The sequence below is a fragment of the Rissa tridactyla genome, chromosome 2 (assembly GCF_028500815.1).
Source record: "Rissa tridactyla isolate bRisTri1 chromosome 2, bRisTri1.patW.cur.20221130, whole genome shotgun sequence".
Classification (NCBI taxonomy): Eukaryota; Metazoa; Chordata; class Aves; order Charadriiformes; family Laridae; genus Rissa; species Rissa tridactyla.
The window spans coordinates 12,951,316-12,963,740 of record NC_071467.1 but is presented as its reverse complement, the minus strand read 5'-3'; the positions used below and the strand labels follow the sequence as shown (position 1 = coordinate 12,963,740).

Sequence of the window (12,425 nt, the reverse complement as noted above, 5' to 3'; positions counted from 1 at the left end):
GCTTCAGAATATGATTTAAATGACACATAGTAATTGTAGCCTGGTACGTACCAGGAATACATTACAGGGGAGCGAATTTTTACAATAGAAAGTCCTATCGCTATTCAATCTTTGTCAATGAGCACAGCACAAAAGGTTTCTAACAGTACAAGTATGGAGCAAGTTACCTTTCTTTGCTTTCTTCTGTAGCTTCAGTGTATCAGACGATTTCTTTTTTATCTCTTGTCGGGCTTTTTTGTATTCTAAAAAAACACACAGTCTCTATTATCAACATGCTCGATGTTAAAATGTTTTTCACAGAACAGGCTATGTTTAAAGACATTAGACTACAGATTTTAAGAGGACAGCTACTATTAATTAAAGCGTCTTAAAACTCGCATTTTGTAGTGCCTATATGTTTGGCTTAATATAACATTTTAGGGTGTGAGCACATTCACATACCAAAATCTTTCCCAAATAAACAAAGCCTTTACAGAAATAACAACTGAGAACACGGTACAAAATTAGCGTGCTTTTAATTTCAGAGACTCGTCCACTCTCAGGAATGGAAAACAGAGATGACAGGTTTCTCGAAACATCTGTGCTCAAAAACAAGTATCCAGAAATGGCAAGGCAGAGAATATCCTGTGATCCCTCTCCAGCATGAGAGTCAGGCAGGGGGAGAGGACGCTAAAACTTTGCCCAAGGAAGGGTCACATTGCCAGCTCTTTCTGATGAAATGGAGCACACCGCGGTTGTCCTCATTTTCAGATGAGCTGCAAATCCCGGGAGAAGTAAAATCCCAGAACAAAATATTCCACCTCTAATCCAGGCACACTAAAGGTACCAGATATGAAAACTGATACTTTAAAAAAAAAAAAAAAAAAAGGATAAAAGGCATGTATGCATGTATATACATATACACATACACTTTAACAAAGGAGGTCAATGTTACTACTCTTCTACAGACGGAAAAACAGAAGCAGGCTGGCGGTGGGCACAGGAACTGTACTGGGGCCAACTGCACCCCCAGCACCCAAGTCTACCCATGAAACCCTAAACCTCACTGCCACTTTAGCCAGGGTCACCCCTACCTGCAGGAACCCAGGCGATTCCTCCCTCCCGCTCGCTCCCTGCTTAACACTCTCTGGAGCACAAGGTGGAAAGTTTTTCAAGAGCTGCTGATTTAGCTGCTTCTGTTTGACCACAGTAAGAGTGGGCCAAGAAGCAAATCCTCTTTTGGAGGCCAAGCACGCTCCTTCCCATCAGTTCTCACTCTCCCCAAAATAAATTGGTGACATTGCTTCTTTCTGGCATAGCAAAAGTCTTCAATTTTTGAGGGTCAGTGTCGAACCGCAACCTGCTTTCAGCACCCATGCTAGAGGGCCACCATCCCCAGCACAAGCCAAAGGCATCTACCAACATGCTCTTGCTGTGCAAGACTTTGCTGCCTCCTGCTCATTCCCCCAGGAAAGCCTCTAGGGCAGCCATCAGCAATGCAGCTCTGTGTGTCCAACGGCACAGCTTTCCCGTTCCCCAGGTGCACATTTCTGTATCGCACCAGACATAAAATAACGATGCTCAATGTTTTACAGGGCTGTGCATTCTCTGGAGAGCGCTATGGCTGAGACATCACACGCTCTTAGCGAGCTTTTACCTACCCCCCAGGGCTTTGCAGGGGTACATGTGGCATCCCCAATCCTCAGCGCTATTGGAGATCATACAGTGAGAGTGGGCTAACAGCGTTAAAACTGGTCACCGCTTACCAGCCTAGAAAAACAAGCCATCCCTTGGGGTCCTGCAAACTAAACCTTCAAAATGTACACGCAAGGGTTAAAAATTTGTTAAGCACTTTGGGAGGGGAGCATTTTAGAAGAGAAAAGCTGCGTCCTGGTTTGAGGCACAAACCACGACAAGTTGTTATACATATTTAAGCACGTCATTCAGTTCCCCAGTACAAACATGAAAAGAGGAAGAAAAGCTGATATTACAATCTTACTCCTATTAAAGAGTTCTTCCTCTGTAACTACCTTTTGCATGGTCTTTATCCAGTTGATTGGCCACTTTCTTCCACTCTTCCATCTGTTCTTGAAGTGGGTTTATCAGACAGTCAATTAAAGCACTAATTTTGTTGAAAAAACACAAAGAGCAATCAAATCCTGCAGATGCCCCTATTCTTATATAGAGAGCCAAGGTCAATATTGGAGTATTTTTACTTTTTGCTGCGACAGCTACCAGTGTCACAATGTAAATATCAGAACATAAAAATGTTTACGCTGGAGAAAGCAAAAGAAAGGACTGGATCAAAAAAAAAAAAAAAATCCACATCACAAGATAACCAGAATTACTGCGCAGAAGTTCAGGACAGTGAGGAACAGAATGTAAAGCAGAGAAGCGACCCAAAACAGGGCCAATGTAAACTGTTAGATCCTACTCATCTGTCACACAAAGAGCAGTTTAAATGGCTGTTCCAGAGACCAGAAAGGTTCATGCAGCCATGAAGATTATAAACTTAAATACACATGTATATGTACAAGAAGACAGAGCAGTTGTGCAAGTGAACAACATCCTGCCCACCGATGCGCCTCACCTCTCACCAGCGGAGTCCACGATACAGCACTAGTAATGCTCCACTCGTTAACGAGATTGGCATCAAACCATTTAAACAGCTGACTCTGGGGTAACTAGAGACTAAAGTTGTCTCCTCACAGCCAATTTCACAAATATCTTTCTTTTAAAAGGGAAGAAACATCCCAGGTCGTCAGGCAAATGGGGAAGCATCATTTTGGTCAAGTATAACCCTTAAGTCTAGTTAAAAAAAGGCACACGTGCAAACTACTACTTACTTCAGCAGTAGGTTGTTTATGTATAGCCCAGCTTACACATGAGTTAATCCTCTCCCATTACCCCTCCAGTCTAACTTTCACTGCAAAAAATGGACGAAAGAATTTGCCTTTTCCATACTGGTTTGCCGAAAGTTTCTCTCTTGGCCGCAAGCTATTTGGGCTCTCCAGTAAACTGAGGAAGCAGCACAACACTTGCTGCTGCTTTAGAACTTAATGACTAAGCTTTAAGTCCTGAAACAAAGACTGGTCGGTCACACCAGCAGCCGCCTGCTCAGCACTGACCAGCAGGGACCGGCAGTGGGAATTTGCGGCATTTAGAGTGATTTGAGGCGACGAGCCCAGTCCCCAGAACATGGAGTGAAATCCATGTTCACAACACTTAGTGTGCTGCAGGGGAGAAAACAACTGCTGTTCCCAGAGCTCAGCTGGAAAGCCACTGCTGATGAACAGCTTTAGGTGTGCCCCAGTAGCAAACACAAAGACGAACCTCGAGCTCCAGGCCAGGCACGGAGCCACTCACCTTGAGAACTGACGGAGTTTGGACTCTATACTTCTGTGCCTCATACACATCCTGGTGAGCGCAGACCCAATCTCTCGGGTACCACCTGAAAAACAAAACACGAGGGAGGTGAGACCCCTGATGAGCTTCCTGCCCGTGGCGTAGGCATGCCAGCCAGAAGGCAGGTGCCAAGTCTTCCAGAGCAACTGTAAAACAGATTCATAATAACTGTAGAATCAAACAGACTATTAATTGGGAAGACTTTAGGGTTATCTACCACCTTAGGAAGAGATTCATTCTTGTTCATCCAGAGACCAGAACTGAACAATTAAACATGATTAAAACACAGTTCTTCCCAGCAGCTTTATGTGCCCTGAGGCCCAACTCCATGGCAGAAGAGTTAAAGAAAAGGGTCTGTGATGTCAAAAGACAAGAAGCAAAGCTGGCAAGCGAGTGCGGGCATCTACGGACAGTTTATGCCCATATTTTGGAATTAAACCTTAGGGGATTTGATCCACTCGGCCCATCTCTAGACTCTGTAGACCCAGTGCCTCGAAAGGATTTCGCTCCTCCAGAACATGTTACTAATCCTTCGTATCGCCTCAGACACCACTGACACGTACCACCCGCCGGTGCACCGCACGCACCCGCCACCAGATGTCTTCATGACATCGCCAGGAGGTGGCACTGTTTGCTCTACACCCTCACTCCTCTCTCTGACAACCGCAGGACGGCAAGAAGAATTTTTTGCAAGTGTTCCCCCTCCGAAGTTTTCCTTGGAAAAAGCACACGTTCCTCCACTTCCCGCTTTAAGCAGCATTGCCTACTTTGATCAGCCTATAAAATTTCAACGTAATTTCGCTTTGGTTAGCGTTAGTTTCGATAATCGCTTAGTCCCTATTTGCAAACCAAATCTACTATTCTCAGGGTACAAACATTAACCTCGGTACAGAGCTTTTCCAGACTGTGGGATTCTCTGGAATAGCAAAGATACCAGCTTCTATTTAAATGTCTCGTTTGATTACTAAAATAACCTTAGACTCGTAATACACAGTAAAGTATCTTCCTTAGGTTGTAAAAATGGTATTGCACAAGTAAAAATATTTTCCTAGTAGAGAAACATGAAAATTTTAATAATTTCATTTATTTTTTAAGCACGAAAACAAGTCACCATCTTCCTGCGTTCTTGCAGAATTAAATCCTGTGCCCACGAAATGGCTCTGGAACAAAGACACTGAATAACTGGAACAAATTGTGGCTATTTGGTATTTTCCATTGTTCAAAAAGATAAACAGAAAGTCCTTTGTCACTTGCCCAATTACTCATGTTTTTATAAGGAGCTTTTGAAATAATATTATTTGCTAACACTGAAGAGCTGTAGCCTCGCTGCGTATGGGGGGCTGGGAAAAGCATATGGATTCCAGCCTGGATCCGGACCCATCGCTTCCGGCGATGCTGCACTTGCACAAGCTGCGATAGACTCTGGTAACTTGAAGACCAATACAGATGATGGGGAAAGGCATAACGGAGAGAAAGCAAGTGGAGGAAGAGGACAATGTCCACAACAAAAAGCGGATCTCTGTCCCAAAACATGGGCGTTTTTCTCCGAAGCCACTGCCAAATAACAGTAAGTTGTCACAGCTTCATGCAGCACAACTCCAACGGCAGAGACGCAGAAATGCACCAAACACTTCCACAGCCATCACCAGCCCAATTCCCAATCGAGTTTAAGCAAAAGGCAGGTTTTTCAGGTTGAAAACTCACCAAAACACTGGAATATTAGGGACTGTCAATGGTTAAGTGACACTGCTTTCTTAAGCCCATTATATGAAAAAAAAAAAAAAAAAGTGTTTCAGAACACTAAATAGGAAATAAGGCATCATGTGTTTTGGAGACAAGGAAACAAGGGTCAGTTACTATTAATATTAAATTGCAAGGTAACACAATTTTAACTGAAAACCTAATAACCAACATATAAATATATCCTCCCAACACACAGCACAGATGGATGGGCAAGGTCAGCAAAACAGCCATACGAAGTTAGGTCTATACATTGGTAGTTGTGCTTGTTTAAATAAACAAAACAAAACAGAATAAATAAAGCCTGGAATAAAAAGGTTATTCCACAGAAAAAAAAACCAAACCCAACTGGTTGGGGATGAGAGGGGTTACTGATTCTTCCCATCTTTTGCAACTTCATGTTATCCGTAAGTTTTTACAAGTGCATGGACGTATGAGGGATTAATTTTATTCTGTGAATAGAGACTACTCTAACAAAGCGAAGGAAAAGGGAAAAAAACCAGTTTTGAGAAGTTTTTAATGCTCCTTCTGGAAAGAAGGTGTTGCAGAAGACGGGTTCAGAAGACCACTCGGGAACTCCTGGAGCAGCAGCCCTTGCCAACCATTCGCCGAGAAAGGTGCTGCTCAGCCCTCCCTGAAGAGCACAAATCCCTCCCAAAAAGCACTTACATTATAAACTCAATTTCCCTAAAAACGAAGCACTGGTGAAGATGATCACTCCAAATGGCTACAACAACAAAGGATTCCTGCTCCTCTGCAAAATCATAACTTGCTACAATCAATAAACTGAGTTTATTGACAAATAAACTGAGTTTACAACAAACTGAATTCAGAATAAACTGAGACTGAGTACCCTGGAAATGAGATTTCCGCAGTACCACAAAATATCAACATAGTGCTCGCAGCAAAGGCACGTCCCCTACACAGTCCCTCCAGCCGCCATCTCTGCTCCTCCTGCGATGGGACCGGTTAAGGAGTTCCCCACAGCCTCTTGCCACAAGGCTTACCATGCTGTTGGACGCAGAGAAGACTGAGCTTTGTTTTTATTCCTCAAACTTTCCCATTTGCAGACGGCTGCCGTCGCACCATGCGCCCGGCAGCTGATGGACCCACGGGGCATCCAGCGCTGAGGGGGGCAGGTGGTGGGCGACCACTGAAGAGCTGGTGCGTGCCAGCAGCTTCTGCCCCGGCAATGGGGAACCGGTCTCCGTTCAATGCATGCAGCGACAATAAAGTCACTATGCTTTTCCAATTGCTGTTTAAAAGCTAATGTTACCGGTGTCTAATTAAGTGTAGGAGAGAGAACCTTTGCAGGAGACAAGAGGCTTTTTAATTTCGGCACTCACTCAATTAGCAGAGGCAGGAACTGTGTCCAAGTGTCCCTACATACCTACCCAGGTGAGATAGCCCATGGAGGTTCAGATACATCTCCTGTAGAGTTTCTAGATGCTGAAACAGCAGCAGCAGCATTTTGGAAAGGATCACCCCCTCGGATATGCCTAAACAATTTGCATTTTGGGGGTGCCTCAGCAATCCCTTGTTAAAAATCTGCCACGAGACTGAAAGAAGGACAAGACAAGCCCATCTCCTCCCACGCCTGAATCCCACTGTTCCTCCTTAATGTATTAAGTGCTCCGATAGCACCAGAGTTAAACAGAGCTTCACCTCCCTGTTCCCAGCTATATTACCTGTGAAGAATCAAAATGCTTCCTGAGAAGGCAAAAAAAAAAAAAATAAATACAGACCTCTCACCACCCCTTGATAAGACAAGAGGAAAGTTGCGCCAGGGGAGGTTTAGATTGGGTATTGGGAAAAATTTTTATGCTGAAATGGTTATTAAGCATTGGAACAGGCTGCCCAGGGAAGTGGTTGAGGCACCATCCCTGGAGGTGTTTAAAAGACAGGTAGACATAGTGCCTAGAGATACGGTTTAGTGGTGGTTTTTGTCAAGTGTTCGGTTGATGGTTGGACTCGATGATCTGAAAGGTCCCTTCGAACCTAGGCCGTTCTACGATTCTATGATTCTATGATTTATTGAGTTGGAGCACCACGGCCATCACCGATGCATTCAGCAGTCCTTCCAGGAATGTGTGCGGTGCAAAGCGTTTATCTCAACTGCCAGCAGGTTTCCGTAGAGGCTGGTTCCCACCAGCAGAACTGCCCTGATGCTCCTGTTTCCAAAGGGCTGGGATCAGCTGGCTTCGCCAACTGGCAGAAGGGAACCATTTTGTACCACTGCAGTGGCTTGAAAACGTCCAAACATAACAAGGGGCAGTAGTTTAGATTTGCTTCGTTTACCCAATCTCAGCCAGACAGCCTCAGTGAACATGACTTATATGCTTTATATAAATTATTGTTTGATATCATAGTATTAGTTTACTCACAGAAGGAGCGGGTGGCCAATGTGCACACTCACGAACAGAAATGGACCTTACAAGCACCATCAACGTGTGTGCAAGTCCTGGTACAGGCTGTGCAGACCAGTATTCAAAATCTGGTAAGAAGTTTACTGCACTGGGCTGTGCCACAGTCATACAAAACCTCCTTCAGCCTCTATATTAATTTACGGTTTATCTTTTAAAAAAGACCAGCTCAATAAATGACCAATTGCCCACTTACTCAAGGGCAGAGCCATGAGCCAGGCGGTCAGAAGACCAAGTGGAGATAACTCCTGCTTCAGTGCTATCAACACTCAGAGGCAAAAAGAGCACCTGAAACAGAAACGCATCAGGAGTATGCCGAAAGCACTGCCCAGCTCCACTTCACTTACAAGCAGGTCCCTGGCAAAAAGTCATGGCATTCTCCAGTCTCTATCATTTCCTGAAGAGAAATACTGAGGCCACATTAGCAAACTTTTCATCAAGCCAAGAGTATGTTGGGTGGGTGACCTGGGCCCCATTCACTGCTCTGCAACTATGCAAGTTAAACGACTGTGCCTTGGGCTCTCAGTTTATAAAATGAGGCTGTGAATTATCTGCTTCTCTGACATACTACAATTATTCATCCATTAAGGCAAACAATGCTTGGGAACGGTGTAAAGTAATACTTCGAAACCCGAGATGAGAGCCATATTCATCAGAATTCCCACTCAGAGAAAGTGGCTTAACAAAATGCTCCTGTCAAATTTGATTAGAAAGTGGGTGATAACATCAGCCTTATTTCTCATAAGTAAAAGGCAACTCTGCAAGGCAAAACGTGCTTTCGCTCTCACCTTCCCTGCTTCTCCCTGCTCCTGCCTAAGCCTGTAAGAAGACCAAAAACCTTTTTCATGTAAGATAATTAAACGAAAGCCTGTGGACCACGACACTACAATGAGTCCACTATAAAGGCATAAATTATTTTCTTTCGATGCTTGCTTGTCATTCAACATTGCAGAGAGACAACAGGGAGAGATTGTAGGAAAGAGACTCAATTGTTTTATTGGAGTCATTATGTTTGTATTTAATAATGCTCATATATCAAGGAAATGATTATTTGATGAAATGTGCAGCTGTACAACTGCACGGCCTCTGTATACTCCAAACAACCCACTACAATCACCCTCTTATCTTCCTCCTCTCGCTTCACTGTTGAGCAACCCCAGAAGGCTCAGAAGACGACTGCCTTTCAGGAAGTGCCTTTAAGGCTCCAACTTATTAACGAGCTCATCTTTATCTTCAAGGGCAGAGTCCAAATGTGCCAGCTACTTCCCTCTTTCCCAAAAGGGAGAGAATGATGAAAAATGGGTGTAATACTTTTGTAATTTCAAAGTTATCAGAAGAGGCTTCCATTCTCGAGCAAAGATTAAAGCGGGAGCGGAACAGAGGCTAGATTATTAAATACAACTCTGAGCACCGAGGCTCTGACAGGATGACTAACAGTAGGACATTTTAAGTTAATGGTCATTACTCAACCCTTATCCAAACTCGCACAGTTAGAAGAGTAAGCAGTTTCCATCTCTGATTACACGGGGCATGGACCTTGATCTTGCAAAACTGTTTATGCGGATGCCTCCGTGAAACTCAAGGATGATGGGATCAGTGCCAGGGTGTTAGAGCAGAAAGGGAAAAAAGGAGGGCTTTTGCCTAAGAGTGACTAGCACAGGGGCTGTAAGCATTACCACTGGGACAGGAATCTGAAAATGGAGCTATGGTAGCACTTGATGTCTCAGGGTGTCAACGGCCAACGGCCTGTAGGTTGTAAAAACACATCCAGAACTGCAGACAACAGAGGGATGTTGTTCAGCATCTACCAGCCAGGAAAAGAAAACAGGACACCCTTATTCCTACAGCTACTAAGAGCCTTTCTGAGCAGCACTTGGCAAAGTCCCTGAAAGTTGCTGCTCAAAACCAGCTAAAAACCATTTTCTGAAGTATTTAAAAACAAAATATTTTAATTTAGACATCTTTCAGAGAAGACTGTATCAACAAATGCAGATTTCAAGGCCAAAGACCTAAGGATTTTAGTTTAACCAAATTTAATAAAATGACTGTGGCAGACCATTGTCATGTACCACATCTCTGTGTTTGTCATTGCAAAGGAACAGCTTTCTTGCAATGTTCAGACGAGAGCCCTTTTGGGCAAATCACTTGGAAAACACATTCATAGAGGCCTGACATGAAGTTGTCACATTTGCTAGAGCCCCATACAGTCCAGATGATCCTGAGAAAAAAATGCAGTAGGTGGTTTATTTTCTCTTCTGCCAAAGAAACAAGCATTTGTTCACGGATGTGACTATCAGGATCTCAAACTGCATTTGCATTGATTTGAAAGGAGGAAGAAGAGTTAGGGAGAAGAGTGGCAGCTAGTTAAAGCAGTAAAGGAGTAAAAGGAACAGGAAACCTGAGCCATCCCCAGCCCACAGCCTGCCCTGGCAACCGCCAGCTTTCGGAAGTCCTTAAAACAGACCATGACCATGTTCCAGTCAATATGTTAAAGAACATTGCAAGAAAGCCCTTATGACTTCTGATTTAGCCTATTCCCCTGCTCAGCAGCATTTTTGCTTACCCTAGCTGTTCTCCTAGCAGAGCGCTGGGCAAAATCCTCGCCCCTTGGGCATGAACACGAGCGTTGGCATTAAACAAGCAGGATCAGAATTTCGCCCATGCACACAGAGGTTACTGTACGGTCCATCAGACACATTAAATATGGCCATGAACCAGCTGTGCTACGATCTTTAGACAAATTTGGTTTGGTCAGCCTTCAGGGCATGCTGAAAAGCTCACCTGCGGGCTTAAAGAGGGTGTCACAGACACAGGTGGCTGGAAAGGCTTTGGGAAGGTTTAAGTTATCGTAGGATGCATCGATTCAATTTTGCAGAAACTAACAAGTCTGTCATTGATTCACAAACTTGTAAGAGATGCAAAATGCATCACTGAACCATGACATCCTGTTAGAGAGCAGTAGAAGTCCAGGCAGAAGCGTTTCTCGGGAACAAAAGCCTCAAGTTCGAGCATGTTTTATCAGGACTGCAAGTTGGCTTCGTCCTCTCCCTTTCATAAGTGCTGTTGCCAGCACCGACAGCAGCGTTTTGCTTCTGGAGATTTCCTTCAAGAATTACTACCCATCCCTCCTCACAGGTGCTTGTTGCTCCTTTTTATGAACCCAGAGTTCCATATCAAAGTTTTAATGCCACAAAAATGAAGTATCACCAGAAACAGATTTGCTTAGAAGAGCAAATACCACACTTGTGTTTTCCAAGGGCCGTTATTTACATTTTATTCTTTGGAATACAAATAGTTTCATTACTGAAAACATACAGGGTCTGCTGAACATCTGTACTCGCAATGAACCTGTGCCCACTAATACCACCCATACCTTTTCCCCGTTTCTTTCCAAATTCATAGTCGCATGTATTTCTGAAAACATTCTATGAATAGCTAGGTAAACCTAACGGTCTTAATCTGAGCAGATCCAACTGCTTTGCTCCAAATGCTACACCCACTAATGGCTTAAGAAAGGCAGGCGATGTGAGTCATCAAGCTCGCTCTCCAAAAAAAAAAAAAGAGGAGCACGCTAATAAAAAGGACTCGTTATAATGCAAAGGGAATTCCTGAAGAACAGGAGGCCAAGCCCGTGCGCGGTTCTGGAGTAACCCCTCACCCGTGCAGCATCCTAGAGCTGAGCCGATGGGTACCTAAAGGCCGGCTCCATCAGCCAGGGATACTTGCCACACTGAGGACCACGTTCCACTGCGTGCTCCAGATGGTGAGAAGACGGAGATCTGGTTCAGACCTATTTAGATAGCCAGACTCATTGATCTCCATACCTTTATGAATCTGGCTCTAAATGAACACTTAATGTCAGCCCGATGTGTGAAGGCGGCAGTAACTCACGATCCTTATGTTCTTCTGAAGTACAGCTCTCTATTTTGTCTGGGCACAGCTACGAGCTGCGATGTAATCTGATTAGACGCCAGCAATATTCAATGAGGGGAAGGGATAATACACTTACAGCAAATGGCTTGGAACACCAAGTGCAATTCCACCGCGTGCTCGGCAGCACACGCACTGCTTATTTGAACTGGCAACTTCCACAGGAGGCTGTGAAAAGCCTACAGGTATCTCTCCTCTTTGTGTTCAGCTATCGGCCTTGAGAACACCTCTGGGCCCAAAAGTCAAAAGCTCCTTAACTCAGGTCTCCCACCCACCTGTGCTGCTGATCCCAATCCAGCTAAGGATTTCAGCTACGACCAAATGGCTCCTGCCTCCAAAGCACAAAACCAAGCACAACCGGGACAAGCAGGTGCAAAAAGCAGAAGAAAAAGATTGTGTTTTTTTTTAAATCCAAGTCAGCAGATCTTACTGAAACCCCACAGCAAGCAGATCTGCAGAATAAGGCAGTGCTATTTTTACATGCTTCCATTTCTTCCAACAGAGCATGCTTCCTTAGTGAGCGGAGGGGAAGATCATGGAGGGACAAAGGGAGGTAAAAATCATTCAAACTACCTTAAGGAATTATGAGTTCAAGAAATTTAGAGGACGTTCATTATGTTTCTGTTAATTACACAGAGATACAACATCTTCAGCCCATCAAAAGACAACGCACGCCTAAGCACTGAGCGCAGCATCTTGGTCCCTGGGTGCAAGGGAACCAAGCTGCTGCTCCAGGTATTCGGGGACATGGTTCCCTCTCGCTGGGGCAACCTCATGCCTTTGCTCAGCATTAATGAGCTCTAACTGCAACTGGCATACATGGGGGGAATGCTGGTGGGGACGCTTCAAAAGGCAGTTCATCCTCTTTTCTGGTACTTTCTCAAGACAGCTGCTCTGTGTGCTCCAAAGGCCATTTAAAAATCGTCTCAAATATGTTTCGAAATACCC

General features: G+C 44.3%; 1 protein-coding gene across 14 annotated transcripts in view; it reads right to left on the bottom strand.

The window, feature by feature from the left end:
- Positions 1–12,425, bottom strand: part of MTSS1 (MTSS I-BAR domain containing 1) — a 128,481-nt gene that overhangs the window by 31,896 nt on the left and 84,160 nt on the right. For 12 of the 14 annotated variants that reach the window (XM_054189755.1, XM_054189751.1, XM_054189757.1 and 9 more), the window contains 3 exons: positions 3,346–3,430; positions 2,010–2,101; positions 168–242 (listed from right to left, as the gene is read on the bottom strand). In XM_054189755.1, the coding sequence (XP_054045730.1) occupies positions 168–242; positions 2,010–2,101; positions 3,346–3,430 (252 nt within the window). Of the gene's footprint in view, positions 1–152; positions 243–2,009; positions 2,102–3,345; positions 3,431–12,425 lie in introns of all 14 variants that reach the window. The other 2 variants (XM_054189756.1, XM_054189752.1) reach the window with 1 other exon arrangement.